Genomic DNA, 25,317 nt, shown 5'->3' with positions numbered 1-25,317 from the left:
CTCGCGAGTCTTGAGTCACAAGCTCATTTCTGTTAGTTATACTTGACTTATGAGAAACCCAGTTTTACACTTAAAGCATCACCTTCACATACTGTTTAAAATATAACTTCTTAACAACCACTGGAATGCCATCTCTATTCCAAAGCACTCATGAATTGTCACAGCTGAGTCTGGGGGTTTTTTTGCCTAGATGCGGTGCTTGTAGTGGCAAAAGCAAGTCCTTTGCATCATACATCTGAAACGCTTCATTCGACTTCTGCACTTGTATTTCTTCCAGCTTTCTCTGAGAGAACAAAGAAGGAATCTTCAAAACTGATGACAGTAAAAACATGTTCCTCTAGTGGAAAATTACCAAGAAGTTTGCAGAAAGATAAACTGTTCAAAATCATTCTAATTTTAACAGCAATTAACAGTATTTCCTCTATTACCATACTATCACAGTGTTAAGTGCAAAGTCACTTGTGTATAATGCAAGTAGTTTGATCATTAATATAATTTACTTAATAAACAAGGCAAGTAAAATTTGTAGTGGAATGTGTAATACTCTAACTTAAATAGTAATTGTAACAGAAGTCATTTGAAACATAGAAAAACATTAAAAGGTTATATTCTTCCCTACAGACCATAGCTAAGCTTACTGAATTCTTTATTAAACAAAACAGTAAGTTAGATAAGATCCTAGAATAAATCAGAATTTCTCATGGTAAAGTTAAGATGCAAGTTGTCATGATTAGTCAGTAGCAACTATGAATTTTGGAGAAGTGGCACAAAGACACACCTTCATCTGTATTTCTCACCTGTGACTGCTTAGGCTGCACTTTGAAATACTTTTCTTCTAGTGGCAGTAACGGGGACTGCTTAAGCTGGCACTACTCAGTAGGGCATCAAACTATGCCTTCAGCGAATGGCAGGGCTGGCAATTCTGTATAGTGAGAGATGCTTTTTACTCTAATAGCACATCTTACCAATCGACATTCATTATGTGAGCTTTCCCCTTTTAAAGGAAGGGAAGGATGTACATTGGACTTCACATGAGAATTCTCACAAAGCTGCTAAAGAAAAAGTTACAGGTAATATTTTAGTTAAACCAAGATTCAGATAGATTGACACTGCAAACTTTTTTTTTTTAATAGAAGCTTTCAACTAAAAGGAGGAAAAGCTTTATTTATGTGCCCAGTTTCCACACAAAAGACTATGAGAATTCATTTTAGAAGGAAAATAGGTGCTTTTTTAAATCAGCGCTAATTGAATCCATTTCACTGAATAACGAAGAAAGCTTTTGTATGATGACAAGGTAAACATCTCGGAAGAAAAATTACTTCAGAAAGACCAAGGATAAAAATATAGCCTTCTAAAAAAAGAAATAATGAAGTTTAATATTCATTACCTAAAAGTTGAAGCGCAGTTCGAAAATTTGGACTTGCACAAATAGTTTTGATTACCATTCACCGTGGCAGCCAGTCACGCTTACCTTGGAGGTTACTGAAACTGCCTGTGAAGGTGTAAGTTGTGCCATTGTTGGTGTAAGCCCCACGAGGAATTTTAAGCTGAATCATTGCAGAGTAACTTAAGGGATGTATGTTTTAGGCAAACATGGAGAATTTTGCATGTACCCACATGCAAAACAGCAACGTGCTACACTGAGACACCGAAGGCAGCCCTGTATCCTTATTCGTTACCCTAGTCAGCTTAGGAAGAACTGCAATGGTGGACTGTGCCACATCCTCGCTGTAGCCTAGATAACACAAGACAGGTAACAGTGTTTGTTCAAATGGCCTGCGTCACTTTTTATAAAGCAACTTACCTTGACATCATTTTCTGGAGTTCAGTGCGTCCAAAGTCAAATACATAGAGCAGCGTATCAACAGTCCTACGTATCTTTGCAAAATATCTCTAAACATATTAAACCCCATGAACTACCCATATAGATTATTCTTACGTACCACTTCTCCTGAAACAAATGTAAGCAACATTCCTGTTGTATATGGTCATTATAAGCCTATATTCCTTGACAGGAGAAAAAAAAAAGACAGTTTTCAATGGCAGGTGGAAAAAGAAACCAAATCTCTTAGAAACCATGAAGCCCATCTTCATTACCACAGGATCAACTCTTCTTCCCACCAAGTATCAGTTCTGACAGAGTCTGTGTAAAGGCAGTCATTTCTCAGGTAGGCAAGTTATAAGCTGTTCGGAGCTCTAAGTTATTTGAAAGTGTCAAAATGGAAAAATAACTAAGTTAGTGGAGATCAGAGCAAGACTGCAATATGTTCCTCCCCAAAAAGGTTTCCAAAAGGACAGCAGTATATTTTACACTAGACTGATGGACAGTGCTGGTAAAATACCCTTCTCAAGGGAGAGAAGCAAAGGTAGCCATTGTGAACATATACAGGGAAAAAAAAAACCATACAAGCCACACCGACACATTCTGTATAAGTAACAACTTTATTGTAACTTGATGTGCTGAAACGCAAAAATATTTTCAGCAACAAGGTACAAAAAGTATTTCACCATTAACATCAGCTGATAAAAAAAGGCTGGATGGTTTGATACAACTGTTTACATATCTGAATTCTCTTAATCATTTCCACCCCAAAACAGGTCTAAGTCATTTCACTGGTTTAATTTCTAAAATAGGACTCATTGATCTTAAGCCTTCAAAAACCAGGTTACAAATACAGTGAAGTTCCTTGCCAAACACTTGAAATAGCAAATTCCCTTTACAAACGTAGTCCATTTACTGTAAGCAGAAGCCAAGTTATGAGACTAAGTCAGTGTCTTGCTAGCTAAGGAGCTAAGCTCTGCACTACGTATGCTATCAACACCAGACAAAGAGGACAGTTAACATTCCATTTGTCAATTACAAAAAAATAAATCAGTTAAGCTTAGGAATTTTAACCAACTGTAAAATTCAACAAAATTCAACAATATATTTCAGGTAGCAATACCTCACAATTGCAATTCACTGTCTTTCATGAAACACAGTTTCAAATACTGCACATCGTTTTATTCTCCCAAGGGAGAAACCTTTCCATGAGTATTTAAAAGGAACAATCTCCATGTAGGTCTTCTACTGACCTTCTGTGCAAAAAGGTGAATTTTCTACTAAATACTCAATGTTTAGAAAAACATCAGAACTAGAGTAACTTGTAAAACTAACTTTGTGTCCATGATTATCACATTTTGACATACACTTATCTTGTAACAGCAAATATTTTCACATTTTCACAAAAATATACCATTACTCAACTTGTATCTGTAATACTTACTCCACTTTTTTTTTTGTGTTGTTTCTACCTCAGTGAAACTGAATTTAGGAAGCAGGAATCAACATGCAACAGAGCTCAAATGGGTAATCTATAACTTTTCCATCTCAATCGTGTCTCAAATAGCATTCTCCTTCACTTTTAAAAATACCTTTTAAAAAGATCTTGTATCCTGTTAAATCTTCCCTTCATTACAACAGTTTCCTAAAAAAGGCACAATGTGTTCATACTTCTGCATGCAGTAAATGGACTAGGAAATAAGGATTATTTATTGAAGCATCTTCCACCCAAAACATCTCCTTAGGAGAGGTTCAAATGGAAAAAAAAAATATATATAATACATAATAGCATTTTAACAGCAAATTGAGTCCTTATTTTTAGAAAGTCATTCTTGACAAAAAACACCACACAGTCATACACACACGCGCACGCACACACAGGACACATGCAGGGTTCTCCCCAGAAAAGTATGGAAGCGATGATTCACATATATCTGAGGGAGTAGTGTTGGCAAGCCAAAACATGGCACCTTCATACATGATATTCCTAATCTGTATATAAAACTAAGAAAAAAACCCCTAAGATTTCAGCCTGGAAAAACTGTCCGTTGTATTAGATAGTTTTATATCTGCTGCACTTAGAACTGACAACTGAGGTTTTGAAGGGCAAGCTCTTGAGATGTGGGTAATAAAAACAAGCTACTGAATCTGAAGAAGGTTGTAATTACCAGCTACCCTGTTCCAGTGAGAACACTGCATGTAGTTAATTAAAGAATAGAAGAGGTGAATAATTAGTGCACTCACTTAAGAATACAGCAACTGTTCTACCTTTTTCTTAAGAGCTGACAAAACTTGAAAACATACATAATAAATAAAATCAAATCTAAACAGATCAATTATCATGGGGTTTTTTTTCCTGTTAGTGTAATGTATGGTATACACTGCCTGACTTGAAAAGTGGACACTCTATGATGTAGATAATATTACAGCACAGTGTCTGACATTTTTTGGTACAAAGTGTATTAAGGTTCTAAAAAAAAAAAAGTCTTCATAAAAGTCCTTAAGCTTTCCACTAGATTACTGTATGTTGTTACTTTAGAACAAGCTGAACTGGACAATCATTACAGCATTAAATATTCAAGTCACTTTGTATGTTAGAGCTGCAAGTTTTACCAGTGATGAGTATGAGGATATATAGTCCTAACGCATTACACAGTGCAGCAAAAACATCACTATTTTGGAGGGAACAATTACCTTTACATCTTACTGTGAAGAATGCTTATGAGACCTTATTTTAGATAAATATTTAAAAATTGATAAAAGGATAAATCTCTAAATATATAATTTGATGCCTTACGTACTATTAAAGTTTCTGATTTTACACTTTATCCATCATAAAGATTTAGTTAGAAGGTAAGATGAAAATGCATGTTTAGAGGTTATTTTATTCTTCAGAATTGGACTGGGCATTTTTTCCAATTTACCTTTGCTAATGGTTTATTAGATGCCAAAGTATAAAACTATATACTCTTTCCTCTAAAAATTTCATTCAGAGCAATTCAGATGAATCTCAATGAAATGAGGATGGAGATAAGATTTTGAGATAGTAAACAATCTGAAATTCTTCCTCTCTCCTCTCTGCATAACTTCTTTTTAATAGGCAAACTAAAACCCTTTTGCAAATATGTTTATAAATTAGGTGAGATCTCCTCCCATTCCCCACTGCTAAACCCAAATCTTCCCAAAAAAGAAATATAGCATATTATCACTATTACAGTAAACTCAATGCAATAACTCAGGAAACATTTAGAGTGTGCACTACTGCAGACTTTTCCTCCCAATTGTAAACAAAGCTATCAAACACCGAGGATGTTGGTATTAAAGCTAAGGTTCATATAATAAAGAACTGGCCCATGACAAGCAGTTTACAAATGTTTCATCCTTTTCACATTATGCAGAATTTCAATACCATCCACAATGCTAGTACAATAACTGAAATGCAAGACTGAGCAAGTCTCTGCTTGCAAATACCATCTGACATTTCAGGGAAACATTCCTCTTGATGTGTACATAACCTCCTTAGGTGTTAATGGAAGCTGTGCGCATATGTCAAGATGAGAAAAATCCCTTCAAAATTTTACCATTCACATGCCTCTTTCAAATAAGCGAAAATATTCTGTTACTTAAATATGAAAGCTTGCAATAGCCACCTTCAGTTGAGTCTTAAAAAGACATGCTTTACTTTTCTAACAAAACTAAATCCCATGTGGCTGTGGGCATCTCAAAATGTATCTAAAAAGTTAAGCCACAATTACCTGTACCTCATTAATTCATCAAAAGCAAAATATATATGTACCACACAACATACAAAAGTTACACATTAAAAGTGCATATTCAGAATCCATTTGGCCCATTTCTTCAATTTACATTTGGTCATTCTATGCATCCTTTACTTTTCTATGTAACCATACAAGTGGGATATATTTTTCCATATACAATACTATTCTGTTTTCACATTGAACTCTTTACCTCTCGTTCAGTTCTGCATTAAATGTAAACTAATGATGGACCTTAAAGAAACACAAGCAAGAGGTTTAGTCTGTGTTTCTTTTTACCATTTGGACAGCTTTGACACACACACAATAAGCATTACAAACTGTAATGAAAATACATTTTTGGGCCAAACCATTGCATATTTGCCCCCACAATGAAAAATAAATTATGTTCAAAGCAGTATATTGCCATAAATAGCCTGTAGGCATTCTCTGAAGGTAAACAGGCTCTCCCTATATTTAGCACTTGTCTAGGGTACATTATGTGCCTCTGGTTCAAGCGCTTTTAATGAGAGGCTAGTTAAAACCTTCCAGTTAGCACAGGACCAAACTATAATCATTTTTTTTTTTCTTCTGAAAATAATGGAAGATCCCTTTCAAAAATTAATCTTCAGTTATCAACTTTACTGCATTATGGAGCTAGTGCAATCCTGCAGAGCCTAGTCAAAGACAAGGCACATTAAAAAATAATAATAAAAAAATCAAGATACATTAGACTATATGGACTAGAGAGTCATTGAAGATAATTTAAGGCCTTTCAGTGAATTAGAGTAATCAGTCTAATTTAAAGCTGAGGATTAAACCATAAATTATCCATCTGAAAAGCAAACAATAGGCTTTTTCAGCTTCTGTTCTGTGGACAAGGATAACAAAAACTCTTGTTATGGTTTGTGAAAACACCTCTGGACATGGAGGAGTAGAGTCAATTCAATTTCTCTAAAGTTCATGGAAGCTTTCATGACTGTTTTAGCCGTTTGCGTGGAATGCCAAACTGTGGACACTGTGCAGATGCTAGTGCGCGAAAGGCCTCTGCTACTAAGTGAGGGTGGGAGTGGATCATGGACTTCCAGCCTGCTGTTTCCATTATGTCTGTTGCTTGGCTGAAAACAGAAGTATTAAGAATAGTCACACAATTTTACAAACCAAATGCACAAACGCACAGTGGAGAAGAGCAGGCAAGGCAGAACTACTGCAGGCGAGCAGTTGAGCATTACGAGACAAACTTTATGAATGCCAGTAACAGTGCCATTGGGAAGCAGCAGCAAATTGTAATTCAGGTATATTAATGCCATCACATGTAGGACATAGGGTACTTATTCCGCTCTACTCGGTACCAGCAAGACCTCAGCTAGAGAACCGAGTCCAAGACTGGGCACCGTGTAAGATAACCGCCTTGAAATTGCTCAGGAAAAACAATAAAGATGGTAAGTGGAAAACTAGAAGAAAATGAGGTCTAGTGCAGAGAAGAAAAGCAAGGGAAGACATGATAATCTCATTACATAAAAGGGCATGCTCAATTTGCGGAGAGAGAAGGATGACAAGATGAATCAGCTGAAACTGCAGCAAAAATGATGTAGTTCATATACTAGAAGAGCCATGAAGACAGATTAGCTGGCTGACTACAGAACCTTTCACTGGGAGCTCACAGTTTGAGTACCAGTGGAGCATACTTGAGCATATTCACTCTTTCTTCAGTACAAGATCACGGACTACATTCAGAATGGCTTTCAATGGCCACTGTCAATTTTTAACTAATACAGAAGCAACAACAGATTTCAGCAAGTATCACATTGACATCCAGGAGATTTAAAAACAATGTATTTACTCAATGTATATATTTACCTTTTTGTGAAATAGTATAAAACAAAAGCATAAAATTCACTCTGCACATGAAGAATATTACGCTGGTTGGGATGCATGCCACATTGACACGGGATAAATTTGTAATTTGGAACCAACAGCTTATGCATCAATCCCAAGTCTCCATTGCCCTGCCTCTTCAAAAGCCTTTCATGAGCACCCTCATACTGTTTCAGGAACACTGTCAAGCATAAAGTTAGCAGCTGACCTCTACACTATACAATCTCTCAAAAACCTTTTGCAGATTTCTAATGCAAGCCTTTAATCTTCTACTGCAAGTCAGTAAAGGTAGGTGCCTTGAGAAACCAAAGTTCAGACTCCCTGGTGCTCAGCCTCAGTAAATTAAGCCAGGTCCTCTCACATTGTTTCCCTGATTTATTGTAGACGCTTTAGGTGAAACAAAGATGACCAGCATCTTCACTAGCAATTATCCAAGATGGAAGTCAGCTCACTAAGTTCCAAGTCACTTGAGAAGGAACACATCAACTAGCTTATATTGTTACGTATTCTGACTTTATTAGTTTTTCTACTGGTATTTTACTATTTCTGTTCTACCACTACCTTCCTCTTCCACATCAGGCTCAATCATTAGGCCTGTAAAGACTTTTTTTTTTTTTTTAAAAAAGGAGAAACACTCCGATTTTAAAGTAACTGGTACAACACAGCTTTTAACTTCTCTGGAGATTCTGACGCTAAGATTCTGCTGTCCTTTTACTGTTTCAGCCTACCACTGGCTATTCTGAAGCTGGCTGTCTTCTATTCCGTGATTCACTTGAGCTGTTCCAAGTATATGCTGCAATCACACCTACAGCCTGAGCCACATATTCTCAATCTATTTCCAGTGTAGGCATGACTACTTAGAGTCAGCCAGATCAGAGGGACCTGACTGACTAGTTGTGTGGCCTCAAGAGTACTAGTGCTGGCATGTGGGAAGGTGCACAAACATGTTGCCGAAGGCAAAAAGAGCAACTGCCCTCCTTTCTTTGGAAATACTGCAGGCTCAGATTGACCTAAGCAAGTCGTGAAACCGCACTGGGGTTGCCACTCCTCCAGGCATAAACCTGGTTAGTCAAGAGGATGCTTTCCTTTCTCTTGTGGTGGCTGCTGCCACCATCTCGCAGCACTGATATGTCCCTAGGAGAGGAATGAAAACCAGCTACTGTTACGATCTCGCACTGGAGGGCAGTTAACTCTCCCTGTCATTTAAAGGGGAAGTCACAATCATAACCAGGGTAGCATCTGCTGAATCCTACTTTACTTACAGTCAGTGACTGGCCTCAGTAGTGTGGAAATGAAGCAACAGTTCTTAAGATCTGCAGTCTATTTAGCAGTGTTTGTACAGAACATCGTGAGGCAGGGGAACTTACTTGCTATTCCAGTTTTTCCCATCTTTACACCCAAGTTGTCTAAGAACACTGCACCTGTAAGAAAGAACTGCGCTAATATTGAAAAAGTACACAAAGCATAAATACAAATATATTTAGAGTCTCATAAATATTACTTGCCTGTTAATAAAGTCTATTGCTTGTGCTTTTAACTGTTCAGCGCTGTGCAAATCTGCGAGGATAAGAATGTCAGCAACATTTTCTACCGAGAGGTTACTACAGAGTGCTTCCTCACACATGACCTTCAGCCGTTCCAGTGCATACTGATAAAAGAAAAAACTACACTAATCATTCTTCAAACTCATTCTTTCTACCATTATCTCTACATTTTTTAAGACAGTTTGAGTCATGAAAATGCTTGGTGCCTCCCAAGCTTAAGATCAAACCGCTTCCAAACAGGTAATTCAAAGTTCAATAGGCTGCATTGAAGAGTCCTCAAATGGCAAGACATGCATTAGGCTTGACACAAACTGATCAAATGCTTTACTGGGAGAACTTTTATTAAAACAACAAAAATAACTCATTTAGAAGTTTTCTTTTCCCTTCAGTTTGGTAAGGGAGGAAGAGCAAGGAACAGACACGAGCTCTTTATCAAAATCATCATTAGACAGGTTTACATCTCAAAGCGAGGGGCAAGAAATTATACAATGGAAAAGTTTTATGAAACTGTCCGAGGGAAAAATACATTAGCCTGTTTGAAAATAGCTTGTTCCAAGTTTACCCCCACCCCCAGCTCTGAATTTCTTAATTTCTTCCATACCTTTGACACAGGATACCAGAAAATTGATGTAAAATAATTACATTCCCATATCATACTTTGCATGAATAAACTGTGCTTTTTTTTTGAAGGGTGTCACAGTCTGAACAGGTTTCATTCAGCTGTATACATATCTACTGAGATCTTACCCATCCCATTTAGTTTAGCACCTTTCAGATATGGTTTTGAAGTCCAAAAAGAATTTTAGATGTATAAGTGGCATACATTCAAATTACCACTCATACATTTGTATTAGCCACTGTTCTACGCAACAAAGAAATACCATTGAAGAAAAGTCAAATTATTGGGCTAACGTCTATGTTTCTAGACCTATGCATTTTTATTTTCATTTTATTTACTATACTACTTCTCAGGATACCTCTATTTAGAGTAAATAAGTATCAATTATAACAAATCTGTACTTAACAGGTAATACAGCAGTGTAATGCCTTTGGTAATATGCAGAACACTCATTTTTAGATTACTTCACGTTCAGAAGGAATAGCAGACAGTTTCTAGCTGTTTAACTGTTACAAAAAGCTATAGGGACCTCCTAGCTCACCATTTTTATTTCCTGCTATTGTAGACAATCATACAACTGTACTGTATAATATTATCTACATTTATCAATTATGCCCTAAATAAAAGCCAGCATTCATAAAATAACACCATTTCACCTTCCTGCTTGGGTGTACACAAAACACAACCAGTTTTGGAAGATGAGACGCTGGCAATGAGAGGTGAAAAGAATAAGAGTGGTAAGTCACCAAAGCCAGGGCAGTGCCAAGTCAAGAAATCTTGAAAAAATAGAACACATTAAGTTGCCAGAAAAAAAAATTATAACTGTTTCTTGAAATTAACTACTGGGATGACTTTTATTATCTTAAATGACTTATATTAGGATTGATTATGAGAATAAGCAGTTTTCACCACTAATGTTTTATGGATATGATTGCACAACCAATTCAGAAATTGCAAAGGTAGTTTAAGAAATTGCCATACTCTCAGCTGAGAGTGAAAAGGTTTCAGATTAAACACACTGAGTATTTTCTGGATTCTAAACTACTTATGCCTCCTCAGGGAAAGGCAACTGTGTGTCCTCTGAGGATAGCTAACTAAAATTTCAACTCAAGCTGTGGAGCAGTGAAGAAAAAACAAGGTATTGGGTCAAGTTTTTAAAAAGTTAGAAAACTGTAAATTATGATATGAAAGGGAATAATCTCACCGTAATTGCTGTGCTAAGTCCCCTCATCTCAAAAATTATAGTAGAAAAAGTATTTCACAGAGCAACAGTTTAAAGAAAATACAAGATCCCAATACAGGAAAGATTAATTATTAGAACTATTACGTTTGTAGGGAAGACAAAAAGATGAAAGTTCTGAAGTAGCAGTACTTTAGGGAGCACAGTTAATTCAAAACACTTGTATAAATCCTCTTCAAGAATATAAAGATCTAGGATACATTTTATTCAAGACCGATCCTCCAAATCATACTAATGGTCCCAATTTGTAAAAAAATTTGGATAATAAATGTCATATCTGAAACACTTCTAGTCCAGAAAGATTTATTAGCCTTCTACTGTTAAAAAAGTCTATTCTTTCCCATTTTGCTCCATTTCTGATGAGATTTGTTTCTCACATTTAAAAAAAATCAGAATATGTATCAATATGAAAAAAGATATATCTTTTTTAGAAGAACATTCCACAAGCAGACATCAGGTTTGAGAACTTAGAAGTCAATTACTTACTTTGTCTGCAGCTGCCAACAAATTGTCAGCCATTTTTTCAAGGTTTGGTGCTTTTCCTGTGTAAATGAATCTCATCATTTCTTTAAAAACTTCAGGGTCTACATCATTTATTTCTACACGATTCTGGTAAAGAAGAAGAATCAATAAAAGCCTCTGGAATTTAGCTACAACTTTAAAGTGAACATATCAAATATCATCTGCATACATGCTACAAGTTTTCATTTGCCATCCATCATACAAAATCCTTACAAATTTAAGTTAACATTCAACAATATTAAGCAGAAAGTAATCAAAATCAGTAGCTCTTAACGTCAGGTAGAAATCAGTTGGAAAACCTTAGGCAATAAAAAGTAATTGCAACTTTTTTCTAGAAATGTCGAACTCTGGACTCTATTGCACAGGGTGTACATAAAAATCAAGGCACAGTTTCAGGAACATTTAAAAGTGCTGCTGAGCTTCCAACCCTACAATGATGTGCTTGGAATATTAGAAGTCAGAGCAGCAGACAGAAAGTGAGCCATTTTTGGCTCGACTTAAATTGAGTCAACACAGCCTACATTTTGTTCTCAGAATCCAAAAAGCAAACAAAGCAAATCTGACATCATGTAGCTAAAGGTCTTCCTAACAAATCTGTGGTATTGCATACTTGACCCCATCCTCTAATAGTATCCCCTATAAGCAACTAACGAAGTAGGAAATTATGTCAAGGATGTAGAAGCAAGCACCAGACTTTTGAATGGGGTACAAAAATCATAGGCTATCAACACATCAGATGTACATGTTCTGCTTTCTATCCCCTGAACCACACATGGTATTTAGAAGCAGGGCTGCACTGGAGATTTACTGCTAACATGAAGGCAAAGGCCCCCAGCACGGCACGTTACTGAAGCCGGGACATGTCTGGGTTTCTTTCAGTCCAGAAATCCCAATAAAATGCTTCCAATATTCTAATTCTACCTGTGAAAGCTTCCAGATTGGAGAAGTGCAGGGAAGAAAAATGCCACGTTTGAGAAACTCAACTGTACTACAGCACCATATTCACCTGATGTATTGTTCACACAAGTGGCATCATTGCAGCCTCCAAGACTAAGTGATGATCATCTATTACAATCCTCTAGTGAGCTGATCAGTTCCTTACGTTTTCATGGATTCTGCCTATAACCAACCCATTTTAGATATTCTTCTCCATGAAAGACGAACTCCTCCTCGCTGTGGGAGATATCAAGTGCATAAAAGCAGAAGCAGCCCTCTGTGCTGATTAAGTAACTATCCATCCAACACACTTATACAGGTCAAGTGCATGCAGAAACTGAATGAAAAGGAGTGCTTCACTGCCTCAGGGCTTAATTCGAGTCATAATTCACCTGTTGTTTCTTTGTGTCCCAGCTACCATATAAAATGTTTTAATATACTATAGCAAAACCATAGCAACTCAAATTGGCTTAAGTGAAGGTATAAACTAAAGCAAAAAGGGGCAGAGACTACTAGGTCAATTACATCAGTAGCTAATGTTAAAAACCTGATCTAGGGCAGACACAAGTACTTTGAAAGAATAAATCCTCCAGAACCTCCCCACAGTCAGCCCTATCTGCTCTTCCCACACAAAGAAACTCCCACAAAATTCACCGGGAAAGCGTTCAGGAGTAGTACATTCTCCACTCATGCAGCACCACGCAGTACTCATCTTCAACTTGCAATACGTCAAGTTTTCTGCAACTTCTCCCTTTTTCACAAGGTACAAATATTTACATGTAAAGTTTTCAGTAAGGCTTACCTTTTTGCTTTCCTCCATTTCATGTTCAAACATTGCATTAAAAACTGGAGATCGTGCTGTAGCAAGGAAAGTAAATATTAAATATAATCAAATTTTAAACTTTTAGCAATTTTAATTACAAAATAATAGCAATACAAAAGTAGAAAGTACCTGCAAGGACAGATTTATGAGCTTTGAATTCTTGTCCTCCTACATAAAAACTGCAATCTGTAAATCTTGTTGTTTCCCAGAGATTCCCTAAATCTTCTGCTAGTCGACATTCAGGTACCTTCAAAGTGTTTGTATTAGACTGTCCTGATATATTTACTGAGTCTTGGACCACGCTTACCTAACAGAAAATCACAGCAAGACAACTCCTTCATAACTGAATGCCAATAATAATTAAATTACAGTACCTATTGCTAAAATTTCAGCAATTCCAAAGCAAAGCAAAAAAAAGTGGTGATTCCGGCATTAGGCCGGAACCATAAACCAATGCTTTATAGTTTACTTGTAAGTAACATAAAACAAATAGGGGCTTTACTTAGAGACTCTAATATTGTGTATTTATCCAACCAAAACAAAAAGAAAGAGCACAATACCACATGCCACCTGACAAATGCCAAAGTAAACAAGTCAAGGACAGATACGGTTCTTGGGATACCAGTGGGATCAAAAAGTAGTTAACACTATTTCAGAGATAAATTCACTCTTCACACATTTAACTAAAATATATACAATATAAAATTCTAAACAGATCATCAGGATCACAAGATCACAGAAAAGTTTCCTAAGAATAATCCACAGAAATTTTGAATAGTATGATATTCCTAATTTTAATTACAGTAAGTTCATACTTAACCTGCAATGTGATAATGCAAACTAAGTGCAAGTAACATAGCTCCTTCATTATTTCATTTTACTGTGTCCAGCTGAGGCAGGAATCATGAGTGATTGTCTTCCAAACGAGATTAAAAGCCATTACTTTAGAAATATAAGTCAATGAAATATAAGATGTAGTACGTAAGTAACTTCAATAATGAAATGCATGCTTACAGGATGTAATTTTTGTACAGAACTAGTTAAGAAAACTGTGAAATATGTGCATCTGAAGTGAATATATTGCCGTTATTCCCCATGTTTAAGTCTTTCGCATAAGAAGTAAACAGGATAGTAACATTCTTACTTGCTTTTTTCAGGTATTTTTACATACTAAGTCCTTTTAATCAGTATGTTGGGAAAACAGAAGAGCTCAGAAGGTTTTACTTCTGTTGTCTGAGAGCACACGCCTGAAGAAAACCTTTGCAAAGAGCAGCGCCATACTACAATATCTTGATCACTGCATCTCCCAAATACAGAAAATTAGGATTATATATTAAGACAAAATGCTGATACTGTTAAGATCAGTGCTTTGTTTGATTTCCAGAGGCAGAGCATCTGGAATAAATCTGGCATAAAGCAAAAATAGCACAGCTAAGCTTCACAGAAAGTCAGAGCACTGCAAACCAAACTCCAGATCAGAAGAGGAGGATGATCCAATTAAGACAGCAGCCTGGGGATTTCAATCATTGCCTAATTCCCTGTTTCATCCCATACTCCCTCGTGATTATAAGAAATTCCTTTATATTCTTCCACCTTTTAAAAGGAAAAAAAATACCCCAAAGCACTGCGAAATTCCACCTTCACAGTAAGGCTATACATTTGTAACATCAAAAGATCTATAGAGCTATTGTGTACTCTATTTCACAGTTTTCATACACACAGAGTAATTTCAGGAGATACACATACACACAAACGGAGTTTTAGCTTAGCAAAGCTAGTCTTCTGTTGCCAAAGGAGAGTTCTGCTTCTCCAGAGACTTGACTCAAAGTTCATGATCCCAGTTGTGCGCACAGCATCCTCTTGTTAGCTGTAGACAGTGCCTAGGAAGGTCATCTACACGTGCTTTGTGTGTACTTAAACTGACCTCTGATGTTCCAAGCTTCTGCTATTTTAGAATAGTTTCTAGTATATATTGATAGTTGTGCAATGCAACAATTTGCTATGAACCATCCTTTTAAGATATAATCCGAGCAAAATTTTAATTCAAGTCTCCTACATCTGAATGGCCTGGCATGTATTCTCTGTAGGTTGTAACAACTTTTAAAGATCCTCAATACAAACAAACACTTACAGAGGTCTGGTATTTCGTATCTCACTTGTCCGGATGGTATACTTAAAATCAAGTGCATTATCTTTTTTAAAATTTATTTAAATCAAGCTGAAATCCAGTCAAGTCAATCCCATAAAACTACTGAAAACTCATCTTCGGCTAAAAGTGACTGGGTTATGATTGTCTCAACATCTGATACCAAACACTTACTTCAGGCACCTTAGAGTTGTGTTCATAAAAATCACTCACAAGAGTGAAGGTATTTCTTCACTAAACTGCAGGGTAAGGAGATGCTAGAACTAATAGTGAACAACCTATCTTAAAGAGCAGTAGCAATCTAGCCAGGATTTCCAGGTACTCCACAAGGCCTGATTTACTTTTCTTCTCAGGAAGCTATCCGACATGCAGCTTGTGCACAGCATGCATACTTTAGGGGCACAGGTCCTGTTTGTATTACATACCCTCATGTGTAAGGGTATATAAAAATGTATAAACTAGGACTTGAACAAGTTCTCTGTGTGACGACAGTTTACATGGATAATGTGTATAATTTTCTGGGTTTTGAATCTGTGGTGATCTAATAGTAAAGATGATGTAAGTGGTACCCTAGACTACTCTCTCAACCTAAGCCAGGTAAGAGATCTGTGAAAGCACTCACTAGGAAAAACATCCCTGCAGAGAATTTACTATTCTATTAGCAAATGAAAATACTCACAAGGCTTCAGTAATTTCAGATTATATGGAAAGTGAGAACTGAGTGAAACAAAGACCAGTTTGCTTAAAAAAAAATAAAATTATGAGGTTGTATTTAATCAATAGGTCACTTGTCAGTGGCAACACCAGACTTTGCAAAGTATTTAACTTAACCTTTCAGTTTCCAATCCAAGGCCATATACAACTGATCTTAAGAATGTTCAGCAACACAGAAGGAATATCTTTGCTGCCAAGGAAGACCAAATAATCCTTCTGCAACACAACAGGGAGAAAAGAAGAGCCAGCCTTTACTCCAGCCAACGTGGTACTCAGCGACCTTTACTAAATACCTACTATATCTGGTAAGTGTTATCAAGCCAAGTGCAATATAGTTTTAAGAAGTGGTAAGTCAGTCTTCCAACTAGGATACAAGAAAGAAGGCAAACACAGAAATTAGAACTTACAGTTAAATTTTAAAAGGACAAAAACTTCAGACTTGTCTATAGAAACAGGTCCTTCAAACAACATCTGTTATTTCTAATGACAGCTAAAGAGCTAGAACACATCCGAATAAACAAATTTTTAAAATATTTGGATTTCCAATTTTTTTGCTTTAGCCTGAAACAAGCCAGAAGTTATTTTAACATCCTCACTGTGCACAGCTCAATGTTGTACTTCCTTCAGCATCTATAATCAGGGTAGGTCAAACACTTCACAAAAGCCACTCACATTTAAAACATCAAGAAGTTTTGTAGGGAAACACAGTTATACTTAAAGATTAGCATCAAAATGCAAATAACATTTTTCTGGAAAATTCAGTATTTGTTCAATTTGGTTTTTTTGTTGTTGTTGGGGTTTTTTTGTTTTGTTTTGTTTTTAAACAAACTATCTCTAAAATTAGATAGTGACCTATTTCCAAAACCACACAATTTTTTAAGAGCTGTTTGTTTACATCAAAGTATTCATTACTAGGAAAACTTAAAATAAGCAAATACTCGAAAGTATCTTTACAGAACCATAAAACACTTGTTACGTGTACTTTTATCACCCAAATAATTGTATTCATAACAAGTTTATCATGCAGCTAATTTAACTTGTCTAAGTGAAAATAAGATGCACTATATTTGCAATATCTAGTCTCAGGGGCCACATTTCAATTATTCTTCCTACACAGCATAATGACATATAATTAAATTGTAAACTTGCCAAGACAATTTTACACATTTCCTGTAAATACACAGATCAAAGCAAACTTATTAGCAGTTAGAACATCTATCATCCTCCTAAGCCACTAATCACTTTATGGCAGCAAAGATAACTGGCCAATGTATATTTAACATACACTGTACTTACATTGCAACTTTCTCTAGTCTCCATTTTTAACACTGAGTAAGCATTTTACTGAATTTTAATATGACAATTTAGGTTACCAACATAACTGATATTATAGAAGTGACCCACGATACACCATGAAGTTAAATTTATACCACGGACCTCAATATTAATTCTCAGTATTAAGCAGTCCTTCTACAGGATATATGCACTCGTTCAAAAAACAAAATGTAACAAATACTATAAAAATAAAGTGTTTAATTTACTTGAAAGACCTGTTCATTGGTTAAAGCCATCAATTATGATATTACAGGAATACAGATTGTGACAATTAGTTGATTTTTTTTTTTTATAATGTGAACCAACATGTAGATATTTTCTTTTGCTTATCCAGTGAAACACAATCCTATAATTCCAAATACAATTTCTTTAAATAAAAGTAACTTCAGTAAAATACTACTACTACTACAGACAGCACATATCAGTCACCTTTTGCATAAATAAGTCTATAGTCGATTCTAATGCAATCCTGGCAGATTCATGGAGAAGACCAACAGCTTACAAGTGATCAATTCAGACTTATTCTACATTTCAGTGTATGTATATCAAAAAACAAAATACAATGCAGACAAAGCAAGTAAATGTGTATCTTACCATATTTATAGTTTACAGAAGACAACTTGTATAGCACATTACTGTTTAAATCAACATAAACCTCTATTTATTAGAGCAGAAAATATTTTATGTAAAAGCTTACCACTTAAACTATACCCACCTCACAAAATAATGTAAGCTTGTCATCTGGTAGAAGACCATTAGCTTCATCTAGTAAAAAATCTCTTCGGATAAATTTCTTAAAACCCCAGTCCTTGCCTTGCACAAATCGATACGCTCTTTGGCTTTCTGATAAAAGTTATGTACAAATAAAGCAAGTTAAATAAAAATATTAACAAATAATAACACCTAAAAAGTCTGTATTAAGGCTAAGTGTTAATCCAAAAATGAAGCAATTTAACACATTTGGATCATGTGTGTCACATTTTTAGGACACCCACAACTGATTAAAATTTTTTTAAATGTTGTAATAGTGTTATTTTATAAAACACTTGGTAGAACTTAGTAGAGCACAATTTGCAATTCAAACCATATCATCTCCTTAGATGTTATCTTAGGCACCATCCAGCATGAGAGGAGTTTTTCAGTTAATGTTTAAGAATTCCAATGTGTCAAAACAGAAACTGTTCACAGGGAAGTACCATTACAATGAATTTGTCATCACAAATGCATTCTGACAACACTTCTGCAGTTGTCATAACAATCTGTTTTGACTTCTTCCTGAAATGAAAAATCTTGTTTCACAGGTTGAAATTATTTTGAAATACAGTAAAAGCATTAAAAAAGCAAAACAGAAATAAAAGCTTTCAAGTAACAAACTATTTCTTTGGTCATAAAAAGATATTATCTATATTTACCTTTTAGCCATAGCTATGAGAGTTATTTTTTTTAATCTATCAGATTTGCTAATCTGAGAGAGAGAGAGAGAGAGAGAGCGCATTCTTCTACGGTGTCCAAAATAAAGACATCAGGAAAGTGACTTCTCTACACTACAGTTAACTTGGTAGCTTTCACTGTTATCAGCAAGAACCGGTGTTAACCCTCTGAAATTAAGTGATCAGTAGCAATTTAAGGATACAAAACCTACAAAAATAAAGTAGCATAAAAGAGTAATTGTATTTTTCTTCTTTCTAATAAAGTTAAATTGTTGGTTCGTTACCTATTTTATACACAGCTTCATCACCTGAAGCAGCAGTCTATGCATGAATTATCAATTTACAAAGGACATCTACAGTCAGGCATCATTATACTCTATAAATAAAAACAGAGCATCTCCAGAAGCAGATGGTAAATGGCTGGAAAGCCCAAGAAATAAGATTTCTGTTGGTAATTTTCCAAAATTAAAAGATGTTTATAATTCCTGTAGTGCCAAATACAGGATAGCTACTACTGCAGAAACTGAAGACACATCTACTCACAGGATTTTTGGGTTTTAGCACCTTGTAATTTTTAGCATTTAGAGTACCACTTGGCACATCATCTTCAGATTCTCAAAATCCTTCCATCCTACATTGCCTGTTCCTCATTTAGGACAGCATTACAAAGAAAGCTCTCATACTTTTTCTGGGAAATCAGCACAACTGAGTGCCTCTCTGAAGTGCCTGTAAACTCATGTACACAGCACGGGGAAGAAAGAGGAGGAATTAGACGTCTGTGTGCAGTTGCAGGGCTGCGATCTCCTTGGCCTCAGAGAGACATGGTGGGATAGCTCACACAACTGGAGTGCTGCAGTGGGCAGGTACAGGCTCGTTAGGGAGGCCAAGCCAGGAAGGTGAGGCAAGGGAGCTGCCCTTTACATGAGAAGGGCAGGAATGCGTGGAGCTCTCCCTCGTGATGGATGATGAGCCAGCTAAGAGCTTATGGCTCAGGGTTAGAGGGCAGGCCAACGTGAGCAATGTTGCACTCAGTGTCTGCTACAAACCTACCGATGAGGAAGAAATAGGTGACTGGTGATTGGGGTCCTGGTGGACAACAAGCAAACAAGAGCCAGCAATGAACGCCTAAGGCAAAAAAGGACCAGCAGCATCTAGTCAAACACTAGAATGAGTTGCCCAAATGAGTTGTGGAGTCTCCACCCTTGCAGATACTCAAAGCACAACAGGTCCCGAGCAAACTGCTCTAGTTGACCCTGCTTTCAGCAGGGAGTTTGGACTAGACAACCTCCAGAGGTCCCTTGCAACCTCAACAATTCTGTGGTTCTATGATTATCTCAAAATATTTTTTGATGCACACACTGCAGTTTCATTTAATTACACACACTGATCCACTACTGGACCGGAAGACTGTCTCAAGCCAAAGGCCATGATCCAGCAAATGTATAAAAGTGTAGCTTTGTTCATATATGCTCCAGAACCAGGAGGCTTGCACGGACTGAAGCAACCAACTTCCATCAGTGGAAGAGGATAAATAGAGTGAAATATATACATCTACTTTCCTCCCCCAAAAGTCCAACCATTTAATTTTTAGATTTGAACTCAGTTTTGTGGATTTACTTTAAAGATTACAAGAACATAAGGAAAAAATAGCATGAATTTTGGGTTCGAGTACTGGAGAACTATAGATTTTTCCAAGAAATTCAGAACTTGCAACAGAACACACCCTGCAAGATCTCTTAAGTCCTGGAGGAGGGAAGAAAAGTAGATTCTTCATATACAGGACTAGCAACAGCACAAACTCAGTGTAGACCAGTACTAAATGACACATTTTCATGAGAATTCCAGCTTTCCCAAAAAGTGTTTCCAATGAAGGTTGTTCTTGTAAGTTTGAAACTGAGCCATAAATTTTTCATACCAAGAAGGCAATTAAATGAAATCACCAATTATTTCAAAGTCTTCTAATTCCTTGGGTACACTGCTCATGTTTTTAAACTGATTACAGTGTAAATCAGATGAAATAGACCAAAACATTGTAAAGGAGTGTCTAAAAAAAAAAAAACCAACCATGCATGTTTATCCTAATTAAGGATGGAAATCAAACACCTACTTCCACTGTAGCTAGAAACAAGCAAATACACCCCTACTAACAGGAAGCAAGAATAATCTGCTAGAAAAGCTAAGTGACAAGAACCTGGAGTGACAGCAGTTAGTAACGTGCTATAATTTATACTGCTCAGGATAGAATTAGCATAGCTCAGTGATCAGAAATGGGTGAAACATTAACAAGATTTTTAAGTAAGTTTCTAAAAGGATATTTAAAAAGATATTTTAAAGTTTACCTCAATATTAAATTCTGTTCTCAACTGAAAAAAAAAAAAATCACAACACCGATTTTCTTTGGGATGTTCTTACAAATCCACTTGCAATACGTTAAGATTCCCTTACCCATTGCTTTTGTTTCTTCTCTTTTAGCATTCAGCAGGGAAAATTTGAATTTTGCTCTGACTTCACTTTTTGGACAACTGACTAAAAGCAAATATAATGACAGGTAGTCTTTGCTTTCATCATCTAATCCCTTTGGATTCACTCTCAGGCACCTGAAAGAAATGCAGAAATTGTACATTTTAAAATCGTACCCAGAATAAATTAAGAAATATTTTTGTAAGATAAATGCTACCAAAACAAATGTTTCCCTTATGACTGTTGAAACTTTGAAATTAGAACTAATGCATACCCATAGTAAAACTTCAAGAAATGTCCAAGTTTTAATATTTATTTTCAATTTAACTTTGCGACTTTTGTGAGTGAAAAACAAACAAAACAAAAAACAAAGCAGTTGCTGGAATAAAGACCTTACCACTTCATTTTGTCATTTGGCCCTGATGAAAAGGTAGAACTCTTTAAAACTTCACCCATTTCTTCTCGGCAAAAACTGAAGTTATTAATGGTCCACATGTAGGAAAATTTTACTACTTTAACCTGAACAAAAGATGTAGAAAATGTCAATAAAATTTAACTTACCTATCAAGCATTAAATATGAGAACTAGTTAGACTGTCAGCACAACTCAATATTTTTAGGTGGTTTGTTTTTTTTTTTTTTTTAAATTATTATGACTAGAAAACAAAGCCATTATAATTTATGTAGATTACCTGTGTGTAACACCAGCTTTCAGCCACAGGTCCACTGGACATCTCCCCAGGAGGAGGTGGGGTGGGAACCCTTGACATTGCCAACTTATTGCAGGTTTATAGTATCAAGGTAGCAATCCAAACGTCAGTAATTCTCCTAAAAAAAAAAAAAGTAATTCATACATTTTGTTCACCCTTTTTAAGTGTGAAAAAGTTCCATATTTTGATATCCATATTACTGTGTTTACACAACGATGCATCTGAAAATTCAACTTGAAAAGAGGACAATGGCTTTGGTATTTAGACAAGCTAGGTGTCACACATTAATGACCACTTGCACTCAAAATCTGCAGGCTGAATCCTCATGCAATACTTTATAAAAGTAAGTGCCTATGCATCATACAATAACACTAATGACATTATTTCAACACGACCTTTGCAAATTACTACCTTGATCACTCCAGTCATGTTATAACTTTCTTCAGGATCTTCTCCTTTGATTTGGAGAGTAACTAGGGCACCCCGTGAGCACTCGGTTATTAGTACCAATGCGTTAGTTGTCCACACAGGCATAACTCAGTCCTGAAAGAGCACCTAGCCACCTGGGAGTAGAATAGGTTCAAACAATCCTGGGATTTCTCAAGGGAGGGTAAGAAACTAAACCTGCATTTAAAGCAGCATTTTCTTCATGCACCTTTCATGGTTGCCTTGTATCTTTAATACCAACAGATTCGACTGAAGAACTATAATCACCACAACCATGTGCTCACTCCCTGTCGAAGCACAAAGCCGAAAAACAGTTTAAGTCAACTCAGCAATTCTGAAGAACTTTCCAGTAGCAAATAAAGCAATTTTGTTATAGATTATCACCTAACAGAGCACTGCAATTTCTCCTGCCCATCAGAAATTGAGTCACATGCCCAGATTCATCACATCTAGCTACAGACACATAATTAGTCAGCCTACTTGCACTAGCCTTTGTACATAACTAATGGAAGAAGGCGGGCCTGTCAGAGGGTAGCTCTGGGTTACTGGGCTGACTCTCCTTTAGGTAAGGTTTGCTGTCATCTTTAGACAGGCTCCTGCCAGAAGCACAGCTTCTCACTTAGCAGCTCCATTAAGTTGCTAAAGAGAAGTGAAATGAACCCCGAACAAACCAGATGAAAGTCACAATTGTTTCTGCCACAAAACATTTTCTCTCTTTGTACAGAAAGCTTCTTTAAAAATCTTCTGCTATCACTAAAGCAACACCAGAACTCTACAATCTTCCTGCAAGGTTTGAGTACTTCACCATATAGGTCTTTTCACTTGCGATAGAACAGCATTAATTGTCTTACTGAAAAGATGCGCTTGCACACCACTAGTCATGTTGGAACTCTTCCTCCGGGGATGGGCTACACACTTAGGAACAAGTTTTATGCAAACATTGGTAAGACAACACTGTAAGACCACATACAATTCAGTCACGATGTGAACGAGTTTATTATTCCTACGGGAAGAAGAATTCTCCGTGAATCACTATGATCCTCAGTGGACTCTTTCCCTCCTGCCGTTCTGGTACGTCTTCTCACTCACTTGCGATATCTATTAGCCCTTCCACATTAAAGCCTGCTGACATGGGAATGGCTCTGAATCACGAATGTATAAAACCTTGAAAACAAAAGTAATTCTCAGTTTTTATCAGATGAGGAAGCAGATGCTATATAATCAGATCCCTTAACGAACTTCTACTAACAGATCTACTATGACAAGATGAAGAAAAATCATTTAATATCTCTCCTGCAAGATATGGATCATGGAGACATTCAAGCGTAATCACAAGTACAATTCACCTGCCTCTCAGAAGTGACTTTTTCCAAATAGAACTTGTATTTATTTATGGCAATCTTCAGTACTTAATTAGTACTTTCCATAAATGAAAACTAGTAACAAACAGCTACCCTAAATTTAACACAATGGAACTTGTTCCCCCCCCCCCCCCCCTTTTTTTTTAAGTAGGAATCACGTGTATTGTGGAAGCTGTGTTTACATAGATTTTGTTTACAGGTTTACAATTTGGTCTGATTCTCTGTACAGAACCACCCAGAGCAAAATTCCTGGGAAGGATACACGTGAACATCCCTCCTTCGTAAAGCAAATATTAGTACTTATATTACCATTATTTCTGGAAGCACATCCTATTCAATGGTAACAACTGAAGCTGTTACCCAAATACATGATGGGATTTTACACAGAACCATATCCTGAAAGTGTTAGAACAGCTTACCTCAGCCTTACTGAACCTGTTTGCTGCTCTTCAATTCTCCAAAGCTTAAACCAAGAAGAAATACAGCCCATTCCTTACTTTGTCATTTGCATGAGATGCACAGGACTGTCATCTCGGATCTGTTCCTCAACTCTTTCAGTCCATTAGACCAGTCAGCTCCTAGTAACCACGAAGGAGCAGCAGATCTGAGCCAAGTTTGCTCTCAAGGGGTCTCTAAACTGAAAAACGCTGAGAATAACTGCTCTATAGTATCCTCTTTAGAAAGTGTCCAGTGACCTTGTGCCAGCTACCAGTAGTTATCTGCCCCCTCCTGTCTCACAGCTAAATCAGCTTGATTCACTGAGAATTTAAGCAAAGGTGGTTATTTTCAATTATTTTCAGGTTGGTTCACTGCCTTGTCTCTGTACCTGTTCTACCAAGGGTGTCTGTACTTCAGAGGCTGCTTCCACTTGCTATGTGGCATTTATTATTTATTTCAGGTTCTGACAGAAGCCATGATTTTACTTAAGCACACTTTTCAGATCCTTCTGAATAGCTTCAGGTTTTTCTAAGTTTCTCATTATAGCATCAGGACCAGACAACTGATTTTCCTGAGTTCCTGATACATCTTTGAGGAACAGATTTGTATCTCACTTTTTTTTGGCATCGATTTACTAAGGCAATCAAATTTTTAAATTGAGAAAACTGGGAGAAAGCAAGAACTTTGAATAGTTTGACATCACACTGGGAGCCTGTGTTGAGGAGCAGTCTTATTTTTTAATATGCCTGAATGCATAATTTTTAAAAAAGTAAAACCAACCAACAGCAAACTGAACAATGGAGAACGAATTAACAGAGCATCAGATGTTCTGTTAAGACATACTGAAAGACTGCTAAAGAACAGCAGGGAAACAGTTTAGCAGTACTGCTGATCTGCCCCTCACTTTACTTAATTCATTAAATGAGGATTTGGGTGGGGACATAGGGATATTTACCAAAACTACAAGGCGAAAGAGAACACAAGCTTCAAAGATGTTATCGGGAAGTGTACAGGCGTTCGGGGAAGGACGGATCTTTTCAGTCCCCAGGCTGACACCCAGACCGAACGGGCCACCAGTGCCTTACCCACTTCATGCGGGCACCGATGGTTGCCAGGGCAAAGTGGACCTCGCATGGGC

General features: G+C 36.6%; 1 protein-coding gene across 2 annotated transcripts in view; it reads right to left on the bottom strand.

Moving 5' to 3' along the window:
- Window positions 1–2,423: 2,423 nt before the first annotated feature.
- Window positions 2,424–25,317, bottom strand: part of SPOPL (speckle type BTB/POZ protein like) — a 37,513-nt gene continuing 14,619 nt past the window's right edge. The window contains exons 2-11 of one of the 2 annotated variants that reach the window (XM_075511393.1): window positions 21,916–22,051; window positions 21,622–21,743; window positions 21,210–21,361; window positions 18,050–18,177; window positions 13,269–13,446; window positions 13,119–13,174; window positions 11,345–11,467; window positions 8,961–9,103; window positions 8,823–8,876; window positions 2,424–6,695 (exon numbers count right to left, since the gene is read on the bottom strand). In XM_075511393.1, the coding sequence (XP_075367508.1) occupies window positions 6,551–6,695; window positions 8,823–8,876; window positions 8,961–9,103; window positions 11,345–11,467; window positions 13,119–13,174; window positions 13,269–13,446; window positions 18,050–18,177; window positions 21,210–21,361; window positions 21,622–21,743; window positions 21,916–21,993 (1,179 nt within the window). In that variant the 5' untranslated portion in view covers window positions 21,994–22,051 and the 3' untranslated portion in view covers window positions 2,424–6,550. Of the gene's footprint in view, window positions 6,696–8,717; window positions 8,877–8,960; window positions 9,104–11,344; window positions 11,468–13,118; window positions 13,175–13,268; window positions 13,447–18,049; window positions 18,178–21,209; window positions 21,362–21,621; window positions 21,744–21,915; window positions 22,052–25,317 lie in introns of both variants that reach the window. The other variant, XR_012777010.1, reaches the window with a different exon arrangement.

This window comes from Mycteria americana, chromosome 9 (assembly GCF_035582795.1).
Source record: "Mycteria americana isolate JAX WOST 10 ecotype Jacksonville Zoo and Gardens chromosome 9, USCA_MyAme_1.0, whole genome shotgun sequence".
Classification (NCBI taxonomy): domain Eukaryota; kingdom Metazoa; phylum Chordata; class Aves; order Ciconiiformes; family Ciconiidae; genus Mycteria; species Mycteria americana.
This window is presented reverse-complemented; position numbering and strand designations above follow the sequence as displayed.